Source organism: Haliotis rufescens, unplaced genomic scaffold, assembly GCF_023055435.1.
Source record: "Haliotis rufescens isolate VD_foot unplaced genomic scaffold, xgHalRufe1.0.p SCAF_8, whole genome shotgun sequence".
NCBI classification, from domain to species: domain Eukaryota; kingdom Metazoa; phylum Mollusca; class Gastropoda; order Lepetellida; family Haliotidae; genus Haliotis; species Haliotis rufescens.
The window spans coordinates 6,954,890-6,982,209 of record NW_025964372.1 but is presented as its reverse complement, the minus strand read 5'-3'; the positions used below and the strand labels follow the sequence as shown (position 1 = coordinate 6,982,209).

The window sequence follows — 27,320 nt, the reverse complement described above, 5'->3', positions numbered from 1 at the left end:
ATAAGTGCTTCCCCGTGTGCGAGATACGCTAAAGTGTAATTTATTTCATGCGGAAAGCTCACGTAAAATCTTCGACGAACCGAACTGAACCTTGCCGAACTAGGCTGCAATGATGGTGTTACATTTTGGCTGGACTAACGAGTCTATGCATAGTCCAATCAAAATCCTGTAACGAACTAGACATCCGGTTTCGGAAACACTTGGCGGAGTAAGAACCATTATATTACAATATGGATCTTGATTATGAAGCAGATCGTCTTGACTGAGCGCCGCCATTTTGTTTGACGCAAATGCAAGTGATATGAGAAGTGGAATCTGATTGGTCAATAGGAGAAACATAGAAGGCACATGACTAGTAATAGCCACTGGTGGCGCTACGATCGAGCCTGGAAATTCCAGCTGAAAGTCAACAGTCTGTGTTGATCTTGGACATTTGTGTATTCAGTAACTTGCACTGTGTATTAATAATTTGATAAAAGTTGAGATGTGTAAATAAAAATGTCTTCATGATGAATTTTATATCAAGAACAGGATATCACGAGGGATTTACTCATTGTGACCATCCAGATACACCCCAGTGGGATTTTCCAAGTATATTATATACAAATATAATATATTGTTTGTATTGTTATTCAATAATATAATATTATGTTCATTGTTCCATATTCATATTAGATGTGTAAATGTAACCATTAAACTGACACATCTACGCTTATAACTGAGATATGTAAACATGAATAGCTTATAAGTGTAGTAGATTATTATTTAATCTGATTCGATTTTAATGTGGATAATTGTATGTTTATTATTGTATTCATAGTTCCAAGGTGTCAATTTATCATCAACGATAATTTTTTTAAAAATAAACAGACCTGACACCCTAGCCTGTGTCAATATATTTTGCTACATATACATATTCCTGGCTACTACACTCCCCCCCCCCCCCCCCCCCCCCCCCCCCCACCCCACCCACCCCCACCCTCGTAAATAAACTAGATATCTACCGGTCCCCCATATTTATATTATCTGACTGGACCACGTTGACCTAAATAGTTCCCCTTTCTGTCAACACTGTTACACTTCGGGACAGCTGGATTTTCTGAGAATCAGGAAAGTGACAGGTTAGAGCAAAAAGTATCGACCCAAGAAAACTTTAAACGAATTCTGCGCACGCGTGCACTTTGAACTTCTCATTACGTAACATCCGTATCAACATGGCGATGAGTGCACGGTCGACGTATCGACTATCGAGCAAAGAAATCCTGCTTCTGTGGGGTTATAACTGCAGCTGAGAGATGCACCGAACACTACACAGCTAATAATTAGGATCGATGTTATCTATTGTGCAGAATCATGGTTAGCATGCGAAATGGAGCGTTGAATCCGATAACGGTACACTAATGCCTACTTACACGTAAACAGCTGTCGCACCTGGCGGAGCAGGCCTGTGACGTCACAAGCGGAAACGTACGGAAACACGTTCACCAAAGAACAAGCCTGTCTCGATGACCGACGACTGCAGCTCATCGGTCACAGCAAACAGACTGGGCGCCTGCCTACTTCATGTGTAATTAAAGCTCCCTGGCGACCGCGCATGACAACAGTGGAATTCCAGTTTTAATTTATTTACGTCCGTATGTATGACCGATCGAGAGTTTAAATAACATATATTTATATATATACGTTTACATATGTCGTGTTTCAACTCAGTTTGTGATAATTTTACCGTGACGTCGTGAACGTGGTGACGGGGTAAGATGATCATGACTCTTTTTTTCAAAAAAAATTTATGAGTTTCCCATCTCCCGCCCGCACTGAATTTTCATTCCGACATGAAATAATAAAACGTTTTTGGATCTCAATCTTTTCCGCCGCTGTGGAAAATTCAGCCCCAATGTGATTAAATATTATTTCTACCATTGCACAATCATAAAAAAAACCAGGTGAACTTGATTTTTCTCCTGCTGTGTTTATTAATTAATCGTTTCCGAATAAATATACGTCATAAATTAATTTAAAGACCGGCAAACTTTAAAATGTCATAAGAGATTGTCATACTGATCGTCTGCATTGGCATGGGACCCGTGAAGATCAGGGTCAGAATAGGTCTTCAGCAACCCATGCTTGTCGTAAAATGCGGCTGTGCTTGTAGTAAGAGGCGACTTACGGGATCGGGTGGTCAGGCTCGCTGACTTGGTCTCTCCATGTCATCGTATCCCAATTGCGTGGATCGATGCTCATAACATCAATCACTGGATTGTCTGGTCCACGCTCGATTCTTTACAAACCGCCGTCATATAGCTGGAATATTGCTGAGTGTGGCACATAACCATGCGCCTAATGAACATAACGCATGAGTGGGGTTTACCACGCCCATGCTTTGTGTTTTTGTTTGTTGTTTTTCATTAGGGTAATCCACAACGTATTGATTAATATTCCATTAGTTTGATTTGAATTTACAGACAACGTGGTTTTCTTTGACTCTAAACAAGTTTGCTTGGGGTGTAAACAGTTCACCCAGCAGTGTATGGGTACCCGGTAGGATGAGATGTCATATGTGACCGTTAACCTTCTAGCGCCTCATAGGCAGCATGGGTTGTATAGACAGGGGGCTGATCAATTCACCGGGTTAAACATTGTTAGCGCTTTGAGTATACGTCAACAGATGGCCTAGTTATTAATATAGCTGAAACCACGCTCATCGTCCTCTATCATTTGATACATCAACAGACCAAGGTGCGACGCCAGCTGAAGATACTTCACATTCAACATAGTCCGTCTTCTTGGCGATATATATCACTTGGTGGGCGATATCAGTGATAACGCTAGGGACATTGCGCAGCGATACCGAGAGGCGTACATCTCTGTATACAGTCACCATGGGCCACCTGAAGATATGGCTGTTGCTTATGTTGCCTGAAGTAGTATTTTGCAGTAAGTAATATTTCATTCAGTTTTTTATGAAGTTCATTTACTGATAAACGTCAGTGAGCGAGGTTAGCTCTACGCCGCTTTTAGCATGATGCAAAGTCACGCCAAGACCCACAGCCCGGTTAATGCAAGAGCAAAATACTTCCAAATGGCCCGCGAGAAGAGTTATATAGTCATTAACGAGTGAGTGAGTGAGTTGGGTTTAACGCCGCTTTTAACAGTATTCCAGTTATATCACGGCGTGTCAGCTTAATGTGGGAGGAAAGCCCGAAGTGATGCATGTCTCAGACGTTTACCACTTCGGTGAAACCCACGAGCACGGGTATGGTGCTGACAAACCTAGAAACATGATTGGGGCGAACCGGGATTCGAACCCACAATCATAGGTTTCTGGCGTGCCCAGGGGACGCAACTCTGCACAGCGAATCGCGGCGCCTTAGACGACTGGGCCACCCGTGCCCCCGTTGGCGATAGTGCCTCATTTCTAAACACTAGCTATCCGTTTAAGTATTATAGATCATTAGAATAGTGCAATTTATTATTTAAATGCAATTTCAAAAAGCACCGATTCTATAAAATATAAATAAAAGAGATAAACACTCAAACGTGCTTTGACAATTTCCTGTTAATGTGGTCAATGAATAGAAAATTGCAACGCAGAGTTGTGCTCCTTGGTCGTAACAGAATCCGTTGCTTGTGGTTTCGAATCCCCATATTCGTACATATTATGATCCTTAGTGGGTCGACCCGTGAAGATCCGGGTTAGAATGGGTCTTCAGCAACCCATGCTTATCCCCCGTGAAGATTCGGGTTAGAATAGGTCTTCAGCAACCCATGCTCGTCTTAAGAGGCGACAAACGGGATCGGATGGTCAGGCTCGCAAACTTGGTTGATGTTATCTTCCCCCATTTGCGGTGATCAATACTCATAATATTATTACTGGATTTTCTGGCCCAGACTCGATTATTTACAAACCACAGTCACAGAGCTGGAATATTACCTATTGCGGCGTTAAACAACAAACAAACAAACAAAGAAACAACAAACCTTAATGTGTCAATATCACACTCGTGCTCGTTGGTTGCAACAGAACGGTGAACATCCCACAGACTCACTTTAAAATTCCTTCCCTCTTTACGCTGACTAGGACACGGCGTGATATCACTGTACTAATGTGTAAAGGGGTGTACGACCCCTCCCACTCACTCACTAGTAGTTTCATGCCAGTTTGTGATACGTTTCCGCGTTAGCATAGCCCTCTCTTTCAGGTCAGATGGACACCCTATACACTGTAATTGACCATGCAAGTACGGCCTGCATGTAGTTTACAGACCCGCGTGTAATTATAGATTATTCGTCTAGAACGTTTTACCTGAAATATTATGCCATGCTGTGTTGTGCGTGACTTTCATGTAACAGATGTTCGCTGAATCTGTATGCATGAATACTGACGCTGTGAAATTGCAAGATATGACATATGTTGATATATAATTGTCCTACGCATATATTAATACAGGCATGTTTCTCTAAACTTGGCATCCGTGGGACTCCGGTCAGTTATTGTGAGTGAGTATGGTTTTACGACGCTTTTAGCACTATTCCTGCAATATCACGACGGGGGACACCACATCTTCCCGTGGGAATTAACTGTCAAGTAAAAGTCCCGTTTCCACCCTTGCCCAACAAGGCTGGAATTTTACTCCCAGCTCGTTCATAGCGCCACCAGTGGCTATTACAAGTTATGTCCCTCCCATGTCCCTCCTCTCGACCAATCAGATGTCACCTCTCATATCACTTGCATTTGCTTCAAACAAAATGGCGGCGCCCAGTCAAGACTATCTGATCGATGATCAAGATCTATATTGCAATAAAACCGGTCTTACATCGCAAAGTGCATCAATTCACTACAGCACCAAATAAATCTTTGGTGTGCATTAAATCTACAAACATTTACAATTGATTTTTATGAACATGGTGAAATGATTTGGCCAAATGCAGATTGAGGTGCAACATGTCGGAATCCGGTCCAAACCCGCAAAAGAAACGGGAACTGTATTTCAACAGGCGTTACAGTCTGTTTTTTGGTTTTTTGTTTAACGCCGCACTCAGCAATATTCCAGCTATATGACGGCGGTCTGTAAATAATCGAGTCTGGACCAGACAATCCAGCGAGGGACATCATAAGCATCGATCCACGCAATTGGGATCGATAAAATGCATCAACGAGCCTGGCCACCCGATCCCGTTAGTCGCCTCTTGGGACAAGCATAGGCGCCTTTTATGGCAAGCATGGGTTGCTGAAGATCTATTCTACCACGGATCTTCACCTGGTCTAGAGGCGGACGTTAAGTCTGTGACCTGGCTTATTGACAACGTGTGTGTCATCTGAACACGAAGGGGAGGATCGTTGCACATGCATTCAAAACGTAGTTGGTCAGGTGCCGACATGAATATTTCTTGGCCACCGTGATGTAGGTACAATATGGCTAAGCGCTGCGTAAAACAACATTCACGTGAGACCTGGTAAGGTAAGCTACACATCTGTGGAATCCCGACTTGATTTGGGATCACTATTTCGTTTAAGATATTATTTTTGGCTGCATGTATATTCATACTCCGACGCCGTGTATCGATGCTCATGCTCTCAACCACCGGTTTGCCTGGCCTGGACTCGATACTTTACAGGTCCCCGAAGCTGGAATACCGCTGACGACGACACAGCACAAGAACTCGGAGGTAAATGCAGGTATTCGCGAATTTCCATGTTTAAAGTGAGTCTCACATTTGGAACGTCAATCTGATACTATTAATTTCCAGGAACTCTTCCAAAACACGTCGCTGAGGACCCATTTGTCATCTCAGTGGTCACTAATGGCACCTACAGCATCCAAGTCAATAATGTCACGTGGCTTTCCAGCGCCCCCATCTTCTTCCACGTTGGCGGGAAAACGTATTCCACGGAAGACAACTCCTTGAAGTTAAATGCCACTACAGGCCACAATGGATGGGATCGACTTGGCCAATGGCAGACAACCTGTTATAACATGGTGGCGGGTGCAAGCAGCATTTTCGGCTGCTTTAAAACCTATATCTCTCCTAATCTTCCAATTGTTATTTTTCAACAGGTGAATGTATAAAAGGAAGCTCACTTTGAAATAAAATGATACACAAATTTATAATTTTCAAATTAAGTTTGAAATAAAGAAGTAATTTAGTTGGATATTCTATTTTTAACTGTTTAAGGAAATATTTTGCCTTTCAATACTAAAATGATGACATATGGTGTACTGCATCAATGTGTATATCCCTCAACTTGTCTTGGTGTTTAATGTCGCAGATATTCCCAGATGGCGCCCTGGACACATCGACTGGTGACCCTGACAGGGTCGTGTCTGGGTTTCCCTCGTTTCAAGTCCCAGCCGCCGGGCCACAGTTGGGGTATCTCTCCTACGGTGGCCTCATGTTTGGGGATGAAAAGACCCTAGGAGTGTGAGTGTGTCAGATTGATATGTAGCAATGGTTTGTTGTTTGTTGTTTAACGCCGCACTTAGCAATATTCCAGCTATATGACGGCGGTCTGTAAATAATCGAGTCGGGACCAGGCAACCCAGTGATTAATATCATGAGCATCGATCCACGCAATTGGGATAAATGACATGCATAAACGAAGTCAGCGAGCCTGACCAACCGATCCCGTTAGTCGCCTTTTACGACAAGCATAGTCACCTTTTACGGCAGGCATGGGTTGCTGAAGACCTATTCTACCCCGGGTCTTCAAGGGTCTACCTGCTATCTCATTAAGATCAGATCGTGTTCTCCGTTACTTTACGATTGTATCTGCATCAAGATCTGGCAAATTGAGCTCTTCTTTGAGGTCAGTGAAATCTGAGTGAACTTTGACCGTAGGAAGCGCAGGTAGTGAGCCAATCAGATTCTGAAGTTTCGATCTTAAAGGGAGCCTTGGCCCTGATCATTGGCAATCCCAGGACATTTGTTCCAATTCACCCAAACTCCCTTTGTTTGTCAACTAATTAAAATGTTATGGTGGATATTGGTAAATAACCACTCTTTAACTCTGCGGCAATGCCTTAGTGCCACACAGTGTCACACAGTGTCACACAGCGTCCAAACTAAGCGCCTTCCGGTAGCCCGTTGATACTTTCTTTTGTTTCTAGCTAGTGAAAAAAAACATCAAGGTAGCCCGACGGGCCAGCTTAATTGTCTGCCTTGGTCGCTATAACTTTAAAATCTTCATCCGCGTCTCGAATAGAAAATATGATCTTGAAAAATAAGACATTTTTTTCAAAACAATATCCTTCAGCTGTCTCATCTTGGCAGGATACAAAAACTGGCCACTGGTATCTAAAAATGATCGAGCTTGCCCGGCTGGCTAGTGCTGATGACACATTATTTCACACGCTCATGCGGTTCGATCAACAGCTTTCATTCCTTGACTGGAAATGGATGACAGACAGTGGAGCCGAGTCTCCCTTTAACATAAGAATATATAGGGCAAAATTATTCCATCGATACTATAACCTTCTTTACGTAGATTCCATGTATAGTGCTCAGAAACGACAGAGATTTATTTAATGTTCACAACAATATAATAGCATTGTTATGTTCGTTTTCGAGATACAGAGATCAGATGCGTACTTCCTCAGCGCTGATTGGCTCGTCTGAAAGTTCCCTTGACTGAACTCTTTGGGGATGAGATCTTCACGCAGGGGGTGTCGTTTTGGAGTTAACAATCTGATTTTAATTATACTGGGATAGACATTGTCTTTACAGTGTAGTGTGGTGTTGGTGGTGGGTTTGAATCCAGAGTCTCCTCGACTATATGACCGTACTATGTCAGCGTCGTAAGAGGCGATTCACGGGATAGGGTGGTCAGGCTCCTCGTCTTGGTTGATGCATGTTATCGTATTCGGATTGCGCAGAACGATGCTCATGATGTCAATCACTGGATTGTCTGATCCAAACTCGATTCTTTACAGTCCGCCGTCATATAGCTGGAATATTGCTGAGTGCGGCGTAAAACATCAAACAAACAACATATAATTTTCATTAACTTATTTAATACGCTTTGACAGTCGCAGTATGAACTGGGGCGCACGTAAAATCTTTAAAATCCCGCCACATCACAAGTCCACCAGCAACCTTCCAAAATGTGGATCGTTACTCGTGTTTCTAGTCGCTGGCTTGCCTGGTCCCGACTCGATCATCTGTAGGCCATCCTGATAAAGCGGGAGTATTGCTGCGGCGTAAGAAATCATTCCCTCTTCTAAAAAGGAGAGAAAATGTAACATTTCATCCTTTCCGAACAATGATTGTCAAGCAGGATCCCGTGCGTTCATTTGAAAACTTGCGAGCTTCCAATTTTATTATGATTGAGGTAATAATCACGGACCGTTGTTAAGCCATTTTGGCGTATTTAGTCTTCCGTACTTAATGAATACAAACACATTCACAAACTGACGACCGGGGAAGATCCGGGTTAGAACAGGTCTTCAGCATCCGATACTTCTCGTAAGAGGCGACTGACCTGATCGGGCGATCAGGCTCGCTGACTTGTCATTGTATCCCAATTGCGTAGATCGATGCTCATGATGTCAATCACTGGATTGTCTGTTCCAGACTCGATCATGTACAGACCGCCGTCATTTAGGTAGAATATTGTTCATTTCGGCGTTAAACAAAAAACACAAACTGAGATAGCGACACCTAGATGCCACTTGATATATGCAGCCTACGTGCACAAGTAACTGCCTGATAGCTATGAAGTACATTTAATCGAATCTCATTTTCAGATTTACGTCAGACAAGGCGAAGTTGAAGAGTGGGCTTGTTAGTGGACCTCTGGTTCTCTTTGACAAAGATAACAACGTCGTCATCACGGCTCCCTTCAGTCAGTTCATGGCAGCCTCCATGTTTCAAGATGGCGACCGGAAGCGAGTCAGTTGGGGCATATTTGGCGGTGCTGAGCAGCTTCCGGTTGGCTACATGTACGAGACAATTATGTATTACAGCAGCGATGGCATTAACGCGGTACGTGCAGGGAGTGAGTGAGTTCGCTGAACGGTGATCTTTTCCAGTTTAACAGTTATATCACTACGGAACAACATAGAGGGAAACCGTTCATATGACTGCTGCTGGACGGGACGCGTTCCTTATCTCCAATGTTATTTAAAAATAATCCGATATATATTTTTTTCTTTTACCCTGCTGTGTTCTGAATGCAGTTAAATACGGAAGCGTGGTAGGGCCACGGTGACAAATATTTTTTGTCTAAGTATCTCCAACGTAGTACTTAGTATGACCTAGAATTACTATCTCCAACGTAGGACTTACTATCTCCTACGTTAGACTTAGTATCTCCTACGTAGGACTTAGTATCTCCTACGTAGGACTTAGTATTTCCTACGTAGGAGATAGTTATTCTAGTCCATACTAAGTCCCACGTAGGAGATAGTAATTCTAGGCCATACTAAATCCTGCGTAGGAGATAGTAAGTCCTACCTAGGAGATAGTAAGTCCTACGTAGGAGATACTTAGACAAAAAAAAATTCACCGTGGCCCCACTTCTGAAAACATTTCTATTTTGTAATTTGTTAAAGACAGACAAGTTTGTTGCATTAATGGACATTAATGGACACTGCTCTTGGCTAGTATAGTCGAGACGGAAAACTGTGCCGTGTCTGAGATGCTCTCTCTTTATTGCAGGGATGATCTTAAAATGTTAGAGATATATATGGAATAATTTTGAACAAAGTTGATTTTAAGCTGGAGAGTCTGAAATTTCGAGCTCTTCATCTTGAATTAAAAGAGTTAAAAAGCTTAAACACGAGCAACGCTAAGCTATTGAACTTCCCATCTTTTAATGATAAACTTAGGAAACTAAATTATCAACGATGGGAAGCTTAGATGTCTTCCTCTCGCCTATTCCATGGGGAAATATTATTATATTAAACTATTCCTATATGATTAATAGTTAATATCTGTGTGGTATATCTGACAGGGGTGAAAATGCGTAATCAAAGAACAACAAGAGACCTACAATCGTTATTGAGACTTTCTTTGTAAATATTGATTTCATATTGTTTTGTAAGGGTACTGGTATTAACGTTATTACATATGATTAATTCCTACATGTAATTGTTCCTTCTCGCAAGGCCATGTCTGACTGGGGTTCGCTTATGAGGAAGTATTACGGTAAAGACAACGCGTACAGACAGAGCGATCTAACTCTCAACTACGTTGGATACTGGACAGATGGAGGTGAGAAATAGTGAGTGAGTTGGGGTTAACGCCACTTTTAACGTTATTCCAGTTATATCACGGCGTGTCAGCTTAATGTGGGAGGAAAGCCTGAAGTGATGCAGGCCCTAGACGTTTACCACTTCGGTGGAACCCACGAGCACGGGCATGGTGCAGACAAACATAATCGGGGCGAACCCTGATTCGAACCACGACCGTAGGATTCTGGCACGCCCAAGGGACGCAACTATGCACAACTATTTGTGGGGCTCTGACAACTGGGACACTAATAGTGACCGCTGTTGTTTTAAAAACAAAGAGAAGTCACCCGTGAAAATCCGGGGTAGGATAGGCCTTCAGCAACCCATGGTTGCCGTAAGAGGAGACTATGCTTGTCATAAGAGGCGACTAACGGGATCGGGTGGTCAGGCTCGCTGACTTGGTTGATGCATGGCATCGATCCCAATTGTGTGGATCGATGCTCATGTTGTCAATCACTGGATTGTCTGGTCCAAACTCGATTATTTACAGATCGCCGTCATATAGCTGGAAGATTGCTGAGTGCGGCGTTAAACAAAAAAACAACAACCAGACAAATAGAAGTAAATGTAAAAAGCAATTCTTGTATTTATTGTTAGGCTTGGCTTGTTAGAAACAGATCTTTCCGGTCGCTGATTTGTGATGTATTTCAAACATATATTGATGTCCCAGGGGCGTATTACTATTATAACGAAGAACCAGGGAAAAACTATGAAGAAACCATTCTTGACGTCAGAGACTACGCCCACAGAACCAGTATCCCCTACAGGTTAGCCACAGGAGAATGCACACACTGATTTCATACAATTCCCATACGCGTTTTCTATCAAATCTGACGCCACACTTATATTCTTTAAATATTTAAAGGTTGTGTTATCTCTATCCAGTCACATTGGTCTAACTACGGACAGGACATGGACCCTGGGGTCGCGGCGAATAGCTGCAAGATTGCTGATGCGGCGTTAAGCAACCATCTCCTACTTACTCATGGACTTACTCATGTGTTCAGATTGGTGATGAGGCGTTAAGCAATACTCACTCACTCACTCATGGACCATGGGTTCAGACTGGTGATGAGGCGTTCAGTAATAATCACTCACTCACTCACCCACCCATGGACCATGGGCCCAGATTGCTGATGCGGCGTTATGCAATATTCACTCGCTCACTCGTGGACCATGGGGTCTAGATTGCTGATGCGGCGTTATGCAATATTCACTCACTCACTCATGGACCATTAGGGCCCAGATTGCTGATCCGGCATTAAGCAATATTCACTCACTCACTCATGGACCATGGGGTCCAGATTACTGATCCGGCATTAAGCAATATTCACTCACTCACTCATGGACCATGGGGTCCAGATTGCTGATCCGCTATTAAGCAATATTCGCTCACTCACTCATGGACCATGGGGTCCAGATTGCTGATCCGCTATTAAGCAATATTCGCTCACTCACTCATGGACCATGGGGGAGCTGTCGTTAGTTCTCGATGTTCCGCCCTTTTCTGAAATTCATAGATTGTATTTTCCCTTTGTAGATACGTCCAGTTCGATTCCTACTTCTATCCTAAAGGACCACAAGATGGCACGTTGACATGGGTTCCTATGGCCGATCTCTTTCCAAGTGGATTTCAGTAAGTCTTCTTAAGCGTGACGTAGCTAGGCGTGAGTCAAGCGTAAGGAAGGCGTAAGACTAAGGCGACTAACGGGATCTGGTGGTCAGGTTCGCTGACTTGGTTGATGCATATCATCGTATCGATTGATGCTCATGATATCAGTCACTGGACTGTCTGGTCCAGACACTATTATTTAGAGACCACCGTCATATAGCTGGAATATTGCTGATGGTCAATAGTGAGTTTATACCTCGTCACATGTGCTTGTTTGTTTTTATCATTTTGAAAAACCGGCATATTTTCTTATGAACGTCAGTTTCTTCCCGCACCTGTCAATGAGTGAGTATGGTTTTACACATCTTCCCGAGGCAAGTAAGTTAACTGACTATAAAAGTCCAGTTTCCACCCTTGCCGAACTAGGCTGGTATTATGGAGTTACATTTTGGATGGACTAACGAGTCTTTGCATAGTCCAATCAAAATCGCGCAACGAAATCGAAATCCGGTTCGTAAAGTGTCATGCAGATTTCGGTCGACTGCAGGATTTGCAAAGCATGTGCACCGCTAACTCGTTGTCAACAGATATTTTCTAAATCTTTTCATGTTTTTAATCAAGATGCTCACGTGATTTGATGCGCTTTGCGATGTAAGACTCGTTTTATCACAATATAGATCTTGATTATCGATGAGATCGTCTTGACTTGGGCGCCTCCGTTTTGTTTGAAGCAAATGCAAGTGATACGAGAGGTGGAATTTGATTGTTCCATAGGAGAGGCATAGAAGGGACTTTGCTCGTAACAGCCACTGGTGGCGATGCGATCGAGCCCAGGAATTCCAGCCTAGTTCGGCAAGGGTAGAAACTGGACGTTTAAAGTCTGTTAACTCTCTTGCCTCGGGAAGATGGGTTTTACGCCGCTTTCAGCACTATTCCAGCAATAAATCATGTCGGGGGACACCAGAAATGGGCTTCACACATTGTACCCATGTGGGGAGTCGAACCCGGGTGTTTGGCGTGACGACCGAACGCTTTACCCACTGGGCTACCCCACCGCCCCTGCTGCATTTAGAGCCTGTGTAGATTAACTATTGAATCACTTTACTGTGGTCCCCCTTTGTTCGGTCTGGATAATCAGAATGTCCCAAGAGCACTTAGCTCCGCTTCTAAACGCTCCCTTTGGAATTAGAGCCGATGCTCTAATATATTAATATATTAATAATATATTATCTTTTCTTACTGGATAGAATGATTGTTTCTGTAACACAAAGCTGTTAGTATGTGACAGTCGTCTCGGTGGCCGCCTTCTGTCACACACTGTCAGTGCTGTGTGTGGTGAGGTGAGGTTATTGCACTTTTATAGCGACATGCATGCACGTGTGTGTGTGTGTGGCTGCTTGTACTCGTACGGACTGATGCCGATTTATAATGTTAGCACACTGAGATACCATGCCGCAGTTTAACATGAATACCCCACTCAGTACTGACTCCAAGCCGACCAGTTCTTGTTTTTGCCCCTTAATGCCGAGCACCAGACAGGGTAACAACAAGTACCATCTTTTAACGTCTTTTGGTATGACGCGGCTGGGGATCGAGCCCCGGACCTTCCGCTATACGGGCGGACGCTCTACCATTAGACCACGGAGGCGGTCTGCTGTGTATGGATTACTATAAGGGACATTCTCGCGATCTCGCATTCTCGTGTTTGGGGCATATTTAGCTCGTTTCCAAAGGTCGAGATCGCGAGAATGCGAGATCGCGAGAATGCGAGATCGCGAGAATGTCCCTTACAGTATTCCATAGCTATGTACATATACTTTCAACTGGATTTTATATTTCAATGTCTCTAGGGCGCAGAAGCGTTGTTCGGTCTTCATACACGGACAATATCTTTCTCACTTGGTGACTCGAAACGTCCCTAGAAAAACAACACAACTAATTAATTGTTACATTTATAACAATCGTCTCTTCTTTTCGAACCGGGTTGCTGTCTCATGGGCTCTTTTCTATTGGCAACCATCTATTGTCCAGAATGAGTGCTGCCAGTTGTATTCATTGCTAGAACAATAGTGGCGGCAGGTGCACACCAAACCTTTCTTGGTTATCTGGAACAAGTTGATTGAGTAACAGACATTTGCGTGAAGGATAAAGCACCGAGGATATGGTGTTTGTGCCAAAGCTGGGGATCCACTGACAATATGTTGGACAGTCTCATTAAATTCATTACATAATCTACATTTCATATTTACATTTCATATGCGTGACATTTCGAAAGTAAGGTCTGCATATTTGCCATGTTTTTCCTGAATCTTGTCAACACATTAGTGTCAAAAGGGACAGAAAATTCAATGATATAAACGATCTAAAATGACAAGATCAGGTTTGTTGGCCTGGATAGGTCTGATGTTGTATACTGGCCTATTCCAAAGAATTTTGTATTGATCATTTTCCATGACGCCCGCTATATATTCCGGGTCGTACCTTGGATGGACCTCTGTGTCAAAACCACAAGCATGGCGAAGACGGTAATAAAATGATAACTGTCTCTTACGACACTGTGTTTGTGCCAAAGCTGGGCATCCTGTGACGTTGTGTTGGATAGTCTCATTAAATTCATTGCATATTCTACATTTCATATGTACATTTTGATGAAAAATCACACACTGATTGGTCCTGAGCAGCAGCCTTCAGAAAGCCTTCTGTTTCACTTTTCAGGCCAACCGACTTCATTCAAGCGAAGAACTGCTGATTTTAATTTTAATATGTAAAATCAGCGTTAATCTATGTTAATGTATGGAGAAAAATATGTTTTTGATTATGTTTATATATGATGACGATGACCATATCACTAAATACCCACACTGTGACAATACTAGGTGACAATTGTTGGTCCTATTACTTCCAGATACCTTCCGACCGCCTCCGTGGTCTAATGGTAGAGCGTCCGCCCGGAGAGCGGAAGGTCCAGGGTTCGATCCCCAGCCGCGTCATACCAAAAGACGTTAAAAGATGGTATTTGTTGTTATCCTGTCTGGCGCTCGGCATTAAGGGGCTAAAACAAGGACTGGTCGGCTCGGAGTCAGTATACTGTGTCTGAGTGGTGTATTCATGTTGAATTGCGGCATGGTATCTCAGTGTGCTAGCACTATAAATCGGCATCAGTCCGGACTAGTACAAGCAGCCATATATAAGTACAATAATCTTGGACGCGACATTAACCCCATTTCACCTAACCTCACCTCCAGATACCTTCCAACACTGTACATGATATTCTGTCACATTAGCTTTAAGCTCCGTTAAAGCTATTAATTTAATTCAAATACAATACATTTCTCATGTCCATTTGAGTAGTTAACATACTACTGATGGTTTTTATTGTTAAAACCATGTTAACATCTTGAAACAATTGAAAAAAGTGACTGAACTGCGTTTAGTGAGTAAGTATGGTTTTACGCCGCTTTTAGCAATATTCCAGCAACATCACGACGGGGGACACCAGAAATGGACTTCACACATTGTACCCATGTGGGGAATCGAACTCGGGTCTTCGGCGTGACGAGGGAATGCTTTAACCACTAGGCTACCCCTCCGCCCGAATTAGGTTTAATGTCGCTTTTAACAGTATTGCAGTTATATTTCGGCATGCCAGTTTAATGTGGGAGGAAAGCCCGAAGTGATGCAGGTCTCAGACGTTTACCACTTTGGTGAAACCTACGAGCACGGGTATGGTGCTGACAAACCTAAAAACATAATCGGGGCGAACCGGGATTCGAACCCACAATTATAGGTGTCTGGTGGCCCAAGATAAGTAACTCTGCGGACCCAATTGCGGCGCCTTAGACGATTGCGCCACCCGTGTCTCCACCACCACCACCACCACCCCCCCAAAAAAACAACAACAAAAAACCAAACAAACAAAAAAACAAAACCAAAACCAATCCAGTTATCAATACGATGACGGTCCAGTGACTGTTTGCATGGCTGTATAATACAATGCTTCGTGTTTAAGGTCTCTCTACGACAAGACGGGATGGCCTTCCGGTGCTCATAATCGATACTGGTGAGTAGCCGTTATGGGATGCATACTCTTTCATCTTGTGTTGACACGTTTGTGAGAGGTTGTTTTCTTTTACTGCACCCAAGGGCACGAGGGCATTAATTGCTAATGGTCAGTATTATGAGACGAAAATAGGTTTCATAAGACAATCGTTGATGGACAATCGTATATAGGACATCAAAACATGATCGTGAAACCGTAACCATGGTTTGAGATGGAGTTTTGTTTGAAGCACTGCGAAGACTCAAGATGATAGAATGTGCACAATACTGCGATTACAAACGGGTCTTGATTACTTAAACCCGTTTCCGATTGGCATTAGTTAAACCCCGTTGCACCCCATCCACCACCCCCAAAAAACAAAAATCAACAATACCAAAAAAACAAAAACAAAAATCACCCCAAAATAAATCCCCCCCCCCAAAAAAAAATAAAAAAATAAAATAAAAAAAATAAATAAATAAAAAATTAAAAAATAAATAAATAAATTTTCAAAAAAACAAACAAAAAAACACACACCCCTAAAACAAAATAAGCACCACAAACAACTACAACAAAATATTAACAAGAACAACAACAAAACAAAAAAACATTTTTGAGTATAAACCCAACTTTAATAGTGTCAAAATATATCCATTCAAAAGACAAGAATTACGACAAGAAGGACTTTCTCTGTACCAGCACCGGTAGTGTGGTTGTTTACCTTCTGCGTGATGGTATCATTAGGTTAATATGCTACAAAGGTTTTATGTAATTCATAGAACACAGGATGACTTATTGTGTTTTTACACCACAGAAGCAAATTGCACGCATTTTGATGAATGTGCATAGACAGTGGACACGTCTAATCTCCATGTCCAGGTCTCATGACCAGAGGTACAACATGTCCAGTATCAGATTCGATGTCATCATGATTACTGAATGTCCATCAACAGGTCTTCAAAGACAACCTATGCGAAACAGAACGGTGGCCGATTTGATTTTATTGTTGAAGAGGCAACGTCTAAAGCCATTCCAATTGACCAGGTAATTTCGAAATAAGGATTAATATTGTTTTTACAACTTCTTTGTCGCACCAGTTAGTTGTAGAATTATTGTTATCTTTAATATCTCATGTCACTTCAACAGGGCTATGATATTATGTTGTGTTCATTTGTTAGGACTTTTGGGACTATCTGTTTGAGACATCGAGAGAATGGGGACTTACCCTCTACGAACAGGTACGTCAAACACGAATCCTCCTGATCAGAAACTGCAATCAGGTTCCCGTTTAGCGCCACGAGCATTCGTGGATGGATGTGGCGCGTTACATTGTCTATTGTTGTTTGTGGACTTATTGTTGTAATGTTGCATGTTCAAAACACATAACTCAAGGTTTCCCCTTTCCTTGTCGATATTAATCTGACTTCCCTTCAATTTGACTGAATATGGGAACCAAAGGCTATTCATTTATTCATAAAAAAAGTAAATTTTGAAACAAATTCAATTTCTGCCCACAATTCTTGTATTGTTGACCTATTTATAGTGGAATTGTTTTCATTCCCCTTCAACAATTATTTCAGGTTTTAAGTGATGGGAAAGTTTAAGTTTTTCAATTTTATCCCAATAGACTTTGGAAATTGGTTTGTAGCGTACATGTAAATGAGACAGTCATATTATTATTATTGTTATTTTTATTATTATTATTATTATTGTTATTGTTGTTGTTACTAGATTATTACATTTGCAGTGGTTTTAGTGTATGGAAGTGTTTAAAAGGTTGATGCTTCAGGGAACGTTTGTAAATTAAGGACTGGCTGAACGTGGAGTTCAATGAGATGAACATCACCCTATCTGACGTCAGTGTTGGACGGACGTGGCTGATGCAGATGGGAAAGGGTGCACGGAAACATGACGTCACCATACAGTACTGCATGTCCAACCCCAGACACGCCATGCAGAGTCTGGAGATCCCCGTAGTCACACAGGTAGGTCAGACATGACGGTACAGTACTTCATGTCCAACCCCAGACACGCCATGCAGGGTCTGGAGATCCCAGTAGTCACACAGGTAGGTCAGACATGACGGTACAGTACTTCATGTCCAACCCCAGACACGCCATGCAGAGTATGGGGATCCCCGTAGTCACACAGGTAGGTCAGACATGACGGTACAGTACTTCATGTCCAACCCCAGACATGCCATGCAGGGTCTGGAGATCCCAGTAGTCACACAGGTAGGTCAGACATCACCATACAGTACTTCATGTCCAACCCCAGACACGCCATGCAGGGTCTGGAGATCCCAGTAGTCACACAGGTAGGTCAGACATGACGGTACAGTACTTCATGTCCAACCCCAGACACGCCATGCAGAGTCTGGAGATCCCAGTAGTCACACAGGTAGGTCAGACATCACCATACAGTACTGCATGTCCAACCCCAGACACGCCATGCAGAGTCTGGAGATCCCAGTAGTCACACAGGTAGGTCAGACATGACGGTACATAGCTGCATGTCCAACCTTAGACACGATAATCATGCGATATACAAGATAATTTTAAAATATGAAGTCATATTCACCGCTAACTTTCCTCATACGCCCTATGGAGTATGTTCCATCAGATCAAGTTTCACAACACATATTAGAGACGTCATGGATCACTTAACACCATCGACTGGCTCATAAACAATAACTTCGGGTTTTTAAAATAAAAAAAATAAGTTTTTTTCTGCAAATTCAGTGTTTCTAGGGGTAGATAGAAGGAGTCCAGTTGCTAGGAGCTTTAATAACTGACTGACACACAAATCTGCAAATACGTCACATGTCAATAGCTGGAGTATGAAACACGACGATAGCTATAGCACATACCCCCAGTTGAGCACAGCCCCAAGAAACTTTCTGGTTTATCACTCGTATTCCTGTTTCATCATTCAGGCCAGGGTCAGCGGCGACTACAGGGCAGGGGCTGATAACTGGAAAATCGGGATATCCTCCATTTTTGCCGACGCTATGGGTATAGCACCATTCAAAGACACCTTCTGGTCGACGGAACGTCAGCCTGGGAACCCGAAATATCCGGGTAACTGATTGAGAGATGGGTATACACTGCAACCTCGTTAGTCAGGACACTATGCATTCCGTGCCCTTGTGTTCGGAACACCCACAAACACATATTATACAAAGGAATGTAACGCCTTACCCTTGATTTACTAATACGGACATTCGTTAATCCGGACACCATGCATTCCGGGCCATTGTGTTCGGAACACCAACAAACATATATTTTACAAAGGAATGTTACTCCGTACCCTTCATTCACTAATACGGACATTCGTTAATTCGGAAACCATGCATTCCGGGCCATTGTGTTCGCACATTGTAAAAGTAGGGTTTGTTACAGTTATGGTTTACTGTCACAGATCTGATTGAACCCCACAGCGAACTGCAGGTGATCGTCTCCACCCTCAGCACTGGACCCGTCGCCCCAGGGGACATCGTCAACGGTACAAACGTCACCCTCCTCATTACGTAAGTAAATATCAAGGATGTGTGTGCTGAAGCAGATATTTGTAAACGCAAAGTTTGTGAGAACAATCAGCCTCGAATTTCTCCCGAAACAGACTCCACTGGGTGTAAAAGACAAACCTAGAGGTGAAAATTATATGAATGGATCATTGAAAATCAGTGATGACACCAGGTGTTAGCGAACAGGCAAGCATGTCCCGCTCTACAGGTAGAACCCGCCACTCAGTTTGCATAAAGACGATAGTGCCTGACGCCGTACAGCAGTACTCCTGCCACACGACGGCGGCCTGTGTACAATCGAGTCTTGACCCGACATCCAGTTGTCATCTGCCCAAAGGCAAGGGAGTTAACTGACTATAAATGCCCAGCTTCCACCCTTGCGACTGGGCTGGAGTTATTTTTGGATAGCCTTACGAATCTATGCATAGTCCAATCAAAAATCGCGTAACAAAATCGACAGCCGGTTCTTAAACAACATGGCGACTGCCGCGGAGATTTCGGTCGATCGCAGGATTTGCAAATCATGTGTTCCGTCTACTGGTCGTCGGCAGGTATTTTCCAAATATTTTCATCTTTCAAGTGCTTTGATGCACTTTGCGATCTGCGTCTTGACTGGACGCCACCATTTTGTTTGAAGCAAATGCATGTGATATGAGAGGTGTGCTCTGATTGGTCATTAGAAGGGACATACAATGGACTTAACTCATAACTCATTGGTGGCACTACAATCGAGCCATGAAGTTCCAGCCCAGTTCTGCAAGGATGGCAACTGGACTTTTATAGTCAGTTAACTCCCTTGCTCCGGGAAGATGCCCAGTAACACGATAGCATCTTTACTGATTTTGTTGAAACTAAAAACGATGTGTTGAATGTTACTGATTTTGTCGAAATTCAAGACGATATGTTCATTTTGAATAACGTCTGCTGCGTACAAGTGAAGATATTCATCTGCTTAAATGTCAAGAGAAAGAAACGCTTAATAAATATGTTCGTCTTGCTACATAGTGTGGGGCAGTGTTAATGTCTAGGCGCAAACATTCCTTTCTAGCTGACTCAGCATAACTGATAAATCCTACTAAACTTATGATGAAAATAATTAATAACGTAAAATCATTGCAAGATGGGAACTGTTGAAGGCTGGCATGGGGCTGTTGAGATGTAAAAGATTATTGCATCTGGTTCGTTCTGTCAGTGTGGGAGACTGCCGCCCACCGCTAAACCTGCCACCTTTATCGCTGGTTATGTCATACCCTGCGTGCTTGGCACCACTGAAGTGACAGTTGACAACGTTGTTGCGTCAAAACACCACCTCTGACAGGCCCTCTGGTCTGATATCCTTCGCAGTCCTGAAACTGCTGCTGTGTAGAGGATGCTGTTGTACCTTCCTTTACCACCAATGACGTAGCCGTTACTGTTCTCTGCAGGCTGCTTGTACGGAAAGCATACTCTAGAGACGGTGCTTCAGATGGTCGTGAAATGACCTCGCAGTCGAACAGCTGCTTACAGCAAACACTTTCGCAACGGAGAACTCCCCACTTGTAAGGGCCACAACATGCACATGTATAAATCCCGTGGTTCTCATGACGTGTTACCTGTCTGTATTATTACGTTCTGGTAATGCAACTTTTGATCGCTGTTTCTTTTGATAATTCCAACAAAGACATTATTAATTTTGTACAAACTGCTTCACGTATCATCCATGTATTCCAGGACCCAAAGGAAACAAGACATATGATTTGATCATCTCCACAATTTCTTTTAGTGGCTACTGATGTATATTACTAGGCACAAAAAGAAACTGTGCAAATGATAAAATCGCTCGTTTCTGTTCTTAGGACTAAATTTGATAGAAAAAACAAGTTAACCTTTTTATTTAAAGTTTCTCTGCATTATAATACCAAGGTAAGTCACGTGAGTTTGCGTTTGGAACAACTGATGACGTCATTGCATTCCAGAGTGCCGCCATGTCTGGCTATGGTCGGTTACACGTAGATCGACTGTTCAACGAAACATTACGGATAACGTATGTGTTTACAGTGTTGAAGAACTTGATATGTATATTTGAACATTTGAAGCAAGTTGGAATTTTCGAACACGAATTGCAAAATAAAGCCCACAGTTTGGGAAACACATGATGCATACCTCCTACCTCATTAAGATGAGGAAGTACGAGATGTATGTTTGGACAACTTTATTACACTTAGGAGCGACGTTCCGGTGAAGGTTCTAACACCGTTATCAAGCAAGTGATGTACAGATATGGTTGACAAGTATATAATACAGGTTTGAGGCAGTATTTATACAGTTGAGTAGATTGGGATGTAGTACATTGAAGTGGAAAAACCTGTATGTGGTGATATGAGGTAAACGTCTCAGCAGGTGAGTGAGTATGGTTTTACGCCGCTTTTAGCAATATTCCAGCAACATCACGGCGGGGGACACCAGAAATAGGCTTCACACATTGTACCCATGCCGGGAATCGAACCCGGGTCTTCGGCGTGACGAGCGAACGATTTAACCACTAGGCTACCCGACCGCCCCCTTAGCAGGTGAAGCTAGTGGTATAAACAAAATGATTGTGACTGATTGGGGTCTCTGATCAGTTGATGGTACGCAGGGGGTATATAATAATTAACGTTGATGTGATTTTGGAGCTTGATGTTCATCAAGAAGCCATACAAAAAACTCGACTACAATGGGTGGTCAAGTTCGGTTACTTGGCCTATTGCGACTCCTCGATGGTGTTGGGGCGGTGGGGTAGCCAAGTGGTTACAACATGGGTACAATGTGTGAAGACCATTTCCAGTGTCCCCCGTCGTGATATTGCTGGAATATTGCTTAAAGCGGCGTTAAACCATACTCACTCACTCACTCCAAGGTGAGGACCGTCGCTTATGATTTCAGTCACTGGTTTACCAGACTCGATGAAGCACAGGTCGCCGTGGTTTACCAGGGATGTTGGTGACTGCGTCGTTCACTCACTAACTCTATTCCAGTTGCTGCAACAGCGATGGTTTGATTCTGCAGCCGTCAAAGCCTGCAATGGCCATTGACCGTCAAATGTGGCAGGTGGAGTGCTTCTCATATTTTCATCTGCTCGAAACATAATACTCTTAATATAATGCAACAACTTATTTGATGCATCATTTTACTTAAAACCATCTTTCTATATCTCATGATTGGTCTAAAGAGATTATGATAAATTGTAATGTTTAATAAAATTGGTGCGGAGGTGTTTTTGCCAAATAAAGATTTTTTTCAGAAAATGTAAATCATTCAAAATATTTGTTTGGTCATTAGGTCATAAATAAGTAGGTAACTGAAAGATCTTTAAAAATGTGGATCTTCTCTTTTCAGAGAAAAAAGCGAAGAAAAAATGCTCTATCTCTAGCTAAACTCCAAGTCCATGCCTCACGAAGTTTATTGAAATATCAATTAGCAATCGTCACTAGCTCGCATGATTTTAGTGCGCTTTAATTAATACAGTAAACTACGTATAACGAACTCAAAGGGACCACACAATTTAGTTCGTCATATCCGTAGTTCGTTATAAGCGTGTTGGTATACACGATTTACACTCATGTCTTGGCATTCCTTGCAACAATTAATACGATATCCGCTTGCACATGTGTTGCACAAAGGCCTTTTTTGGTCTTTCAATTGCTTCTACCTGCTTACACTCTACCTTTTGCCGTAATATGTTGAATAAAATGAGAATACCTTTTTTTCAGCAAGCATTCCAAGATGGTTCTGGTCCGGATGGGGAAGTCTATACAACGTACTCCAGAATCGGAGAATACGTCTTCGGAATTATCCTGGCCTCTGCTATGGAAGCAGACTTCTCCCTAACACCGAGTGCTGCCGGGTTTGATTTCGTGAGTTTCCGGAACTTTCTATTCTCGATTAAAAGGTTCTATCGATTGCAACCAGAGACCGTTCTACCAACAGTTCTGTTGTTGAAGGTTATTGTAACTCTCATGGTTTATTATAAACACATGACTGTCGTAGCGCAGCGGTAGCTTTGCCAATTGGGTGTGTATGACGTCTGTCAACAAGCCTTATATACTAGCGGAAACTGTGCTTCGTGTAAAGTGGTGTCAATGTTATGTTATTGAAAATAATAACATGATATTTGGTCATTCGTCTGATCCATGTTTTATCATAACAAATTCATTGACGAAGCCCATACCTGGCAACAGGAGACATAGTGGCACGCCCTCAAAGAGAGTTGGTGTAACAACTCAATTAACAAAATCGGGCAAAAGTATCATATGCGAGCATCATGCTTCTAACAAACACGTAAACATCCAAATTGTGTGCCGTGCATTAACGTGCACTTGCACGTGCAAAATGTGAATTACGACCTAAAATCGCGGTGATGTCTTCATACATAAATATACATGATTAAATTTCACAATAATTTTACTTGTTTGCACTTTTTTAGTTACTTTTTCCCGTTATTATAGTTCAATATCGAGCGCTGCTGATGAATACGGGTATCACTGAATGGCAAACGACCCTTGCCATTGAAATATGTTGTATTACCAACACAGGTACATGGCGTACTTATGATGTATATTTTGTATTTCAGTTTGATCCATCACTAGTATTTCATCGTTCAGTTAATCAGAAGACATCCGTGACGGCCTTTTCTCCATCGAAACCGCTTACAATCAGCGGGGGGTGTAGTCGCAGCGGGCCGTGCCTCTACTACACAAGCCCCGTGTTTTCTCTGGCGTAAGTCGGTACCAGTCACCCATAGTCTTAAAATACCACAACGCATACTTAGTTATATTTACGATTTATTATTTCGTTCATTATTAACAAATTATTGTCCAAATTATTTGGAAAGATTGCCGGGTTACTGTTCAAAGAGGGCCTAAACCACTTATTCACTCACTTTTCCGAGAAATAATTGGTCCACAGTGTGCCCTGCTTGTCGAGTGAAAGGCACGGAGTCTCAGCTGAATATGAAATGTGTGCCAGCACGCCGCCTTGATATGTGAATGGTAAACGTGTCCCATGGTTTTAATGAGGTTTATAACCCGCAGCAGAGGTATAAACCCAAGGGCGATAGCCTCGAGAATTCATCCCAATGATACTGGTTTTAAATCGCACAACAGCCGAGGTTATCTAACTTATGAACAGACTCGTGCACTTCATGGAACAAAACATTAATGTATGAACAACATTTCGTAAATGAAAATTATGTAGATTATTTAGATGTACATGTACGTATTAGCACGAGCTGCATCCACTGGTTGTGAGTACACAGACGAAGCCAAGTGTCAGTGTGAATGAGCGGGAAGAAGATGGATGGAAGTTTTCTTACCCCAAAATATTTTACTTCTGACGCTCTTTTCTCGGGGCCCAGTAATAATCCCAAGCATAACCGATATGTGTCATATATAAGATGTTCCGGTTGTATTTTAGATGGCACAACAGACGTCGAGTCGAGAACTGGTTTTGTAGCCGATCATTTCAATTAATAACGAACAACGTCATGTGACGTATATTTTTAGCGGTGTGTCTTTCGAATTGTACTAAAAAACAAAGGAATGGTTACAAATTGTTCCAGAGTATTTGTCATAAAAGAAAGGAGATTTAATTCTCTGCATGAGGCGACTAAGGGGATCGGGGGGTCAGGCTCGCTGATTTGATTGATGCATGTTATCGTATCCCAATTGTAAGGATCGATGCTCATGATGTCAATCACTGGATTGTCGTGTCCAGACTCGATTATTTCCAGACCGCCGTCATATAGCTGTAGTGAGTGAGTGAGTGAGTATGGTTTTACGCCGCTTTTAGCAATATTCCAGCAATATCACGGCGGGGCACACTAGAAATATGGCTTCACACATTGTACCCATGTCGGGAATCGAACCCGGGTCTTCGGCGTGACTAGCGAACGCTTTGACCACTAGGCTACCCGACCGCCCCTCATATAGCTGTAAGATTGCTGAGTGCGGCGTTAAACAACAAACAAACAAAACAAACAAACCCTGGATAATCGAGGATAATTCTCTCATATATGTGTCATTCCAGCTCAAAACAGGTTCTCCTGTACGGCGAGGAGGGCAAGGTCGTACCCATCTCCCCAAAACGTGTCGTGCAGATAGATGTCTCGGACGACGTCGTTGTCACTGTCAGAGGGGCACAACGAGAAAAAGTGGTATTTGTCTTCCTGGAAAACCAAACCTACATCCGGGTCACGTGTGTCATTGGCAGTTCCGGTTCCGCTGATATTAGTTTCACTAACCGACAGTGTTCCACGTACTGACCTATCTGAAGATGTCAGTAAATACGTCACAAGTTGTACTTAAGTATTTCCATTATTTGCAGTCTTTTGTACGGTTGAATAAACATTAATGTAAGATTTATTTTTTTCTGATGCATCGGACATAGGGATGGTTGATATTACAAATGCGCCAATATTATATCTTGCATCATTTATGATCGCTCTTTCATCAATTAGATGAATTTAACGTCGCTTCCAAGAATGTATTGCACTTACATAGCGACGTGCATGTACGTGTGTGCCTGCTTGTACTAGTCCGGACTGATGCCGATTTATAGTGTTAGCACACTGAGATACCATGCCGCAGTTTAACATGAATACCCCACTCAGACTCAATATTCTGACTCCGTGCCGACTAGTCCTAGTTTTTGCCCCTTAATGCCGAGCGCCAGACAGGGTAACAAAAAGAACCATCTTTTAACGTCTTTTGGTATGACGCGGCCGGGGATCGAACCCCGGACCTTCTGCTCTCCTGGTGGACGCTCTACCACTGGACCACGGAGGCGGTCAAATGGGGGTAGATGATGAGCAAGAGGAGTGATGTCTTTTTGCATCAGACATTTGTCATGAAGAAGGATGTGGTTTCGAATGTTGGTCAATACAATATGTGAGTGAGTGAGTTAAATGTATTCTCCCATCGGCGATTTTGCAGCCATATAGTGAATAGGACAAAGTATGCATTAGTAATAGTACATTGAGACTAAATGAATCCTGTCGACAATGGACAGTCAAGCAACTATGTATGTGATGATTGCAATAAGTTTATTACGAAGTGTCATATCCATCATGGCTGTCCACCATTAATGTTGAGATGTATAACACACAGATGTCTAAATACATACTATCAGTCGTCGTTTTATTATATTCAAAACCCTTGGGAATTCCTAGTTTGATTTGGCCTGACTTTGTCCAGTATTACTGAGGTACAAACAGAGCTACCGTCATTCCCGCCGCCATGGCTGGAATATTGCTGAGTGTGGCGTTAAACAACAAACAAACAAAACTTCAATTCACTCCGACACTGTCCCGTGAAGATTTCAGGTTAGGACAGGTTCCCTGTAACCTGTGCTTGTCTTAAGAGGCGACCGAATAGATCTGGTGGTCATGCTCGGTAACTTGGTTGATCGCGTGTTAACGTACCCTAACGGTGTCTAGCGTTGCTTACAAAATCAATATGAATATCAATGGAATATTACTTAAAACGAACACTACGATACTGAAATACACAGACAATAGTTGAACACAGTAGATCACAATACCCAACAAAGTTGAGATCAATACCCAATATAGTTGAACACAATACCCATCATAGTTGAGATCAATACCCAATATAGTTGAACACAATACCCAGCGCTGTCGAAAACAATACCCAACATAACCAAGAACAACCCCGAACATAGTTGAACGCCGTGAAGGTGACTATGCTTGTCGTATGAGGCGACTAACGGGATCGGGTGGTCAGGCTCGCTGATGCATGTCATCGATCCCAATTGCGTGGATCGATGCTCATGATATTTATCACTGGATGGTCTTGTCCAGACTCCGATTATTTACAGACCGCCGTCATATAGCTGGAATATTGCTGAGTGCGGCGTTAAACAACAAACCAAACAACA

At 42.7% G+C, this 27,320-nt stretch overlaps 2 protein-coding genes across 4 annotated transcripts in view; one reads left to right on the top strand and one right to left on the bottom strand.

The window, feature by feature from the left end:
- LOC124148978 (kynurenine formamidase-like) overlaps positions 1-4,285 on the bottom strand; it is a 34,723-nt gene extending 30,438 nt beyond the window's left edge. Inside the window, exon 1 of one of the 2 annotated variants that reach the window (XM_046520287.2) lies at positions 3,979-4,285. The gene's annotated coding sequence lies outside the window, so the exon portion shown is untranslated. Of the gene's footprint in view, positions 1-1,412; positions 1,551-3,978 lie in introns of those variants that run through there. The other variant, XM_046520288.2, reaches the window with a different exon arrangement.
- LOC124148977 lies at positions 1,496-25,786 on the top strand. Of its 2 annotated transcripts, XM_048388817.1 has the most exons (18): positions 1,496-1,634; positions 2,731-2,934; positions 5,749-6,056; positions 6,269-6,420; positions 8,742-8,979; positions 10,104-10,209; positions 10,900-10,996; positions 11,770-11,865; positions 15,851-15,901; positions 16,834-16,924; positions 17,059-17,118; positions 17,689-17,865; positions 18,816-18,960; positions 19,301-19,409; positions 22,403-22,475; positions 23,138-23,281; positions 23,998-24,143; positions 25,452-25,786. In XM_048388817.1, exons 2-18 carry the CDS (start codon positions 2,880-2,882, stop codon positions 25,684-25,686), a joined length of 2,283 nt encoding a protein of 760 aa, XP_048244774.1. In that variant the 5' UTR covers positions 1,496-1,634; positions 2,731-2,879; the 3' UTR covers positions 25,687-25,786. The 2 variants fall into 2 exon arrangements, with proteins under 2 accessions (XP_048244774.1, XP_048244775.1); XM_048388818.1 differs by lacking the exons at positions 22,403-22,475; positions 25,452-25,786 and having other exon boundaries at positions 23,998-24,129.
- The last annotated feature ends 1,534 nt before the right edge of the window (positions 25,787-27,320 follow it).

What these genes read in the sequence shown, in the direction of transcription:
- LOC124148977 (XM_048388817.1), top strand. Translation starts at nt 2,880, where the DNA reads ATGGGCCACCTGAAGATATGGCTGTTGCTTATGTTGCCTGAAGTAGTA. An exon ending in CTCTTTCCAAGTGGATTTCA is followed by an intron (nt 11,866 to 15,850) that starts GTAAGTCTTCTT and finishes TTCGTGTTTAAG; the next exon opens with GTCTCTCTACGACAAGACGG. An exon ending in AACGTCACCCTCCTCATTAC is followed by an intron (nt 19,410 to 22,402) that starts GTAAGTAAATAT and finishes ACTCTATTCCAG; the next exon opens with TTGCTGCAACAGCGATGGTT.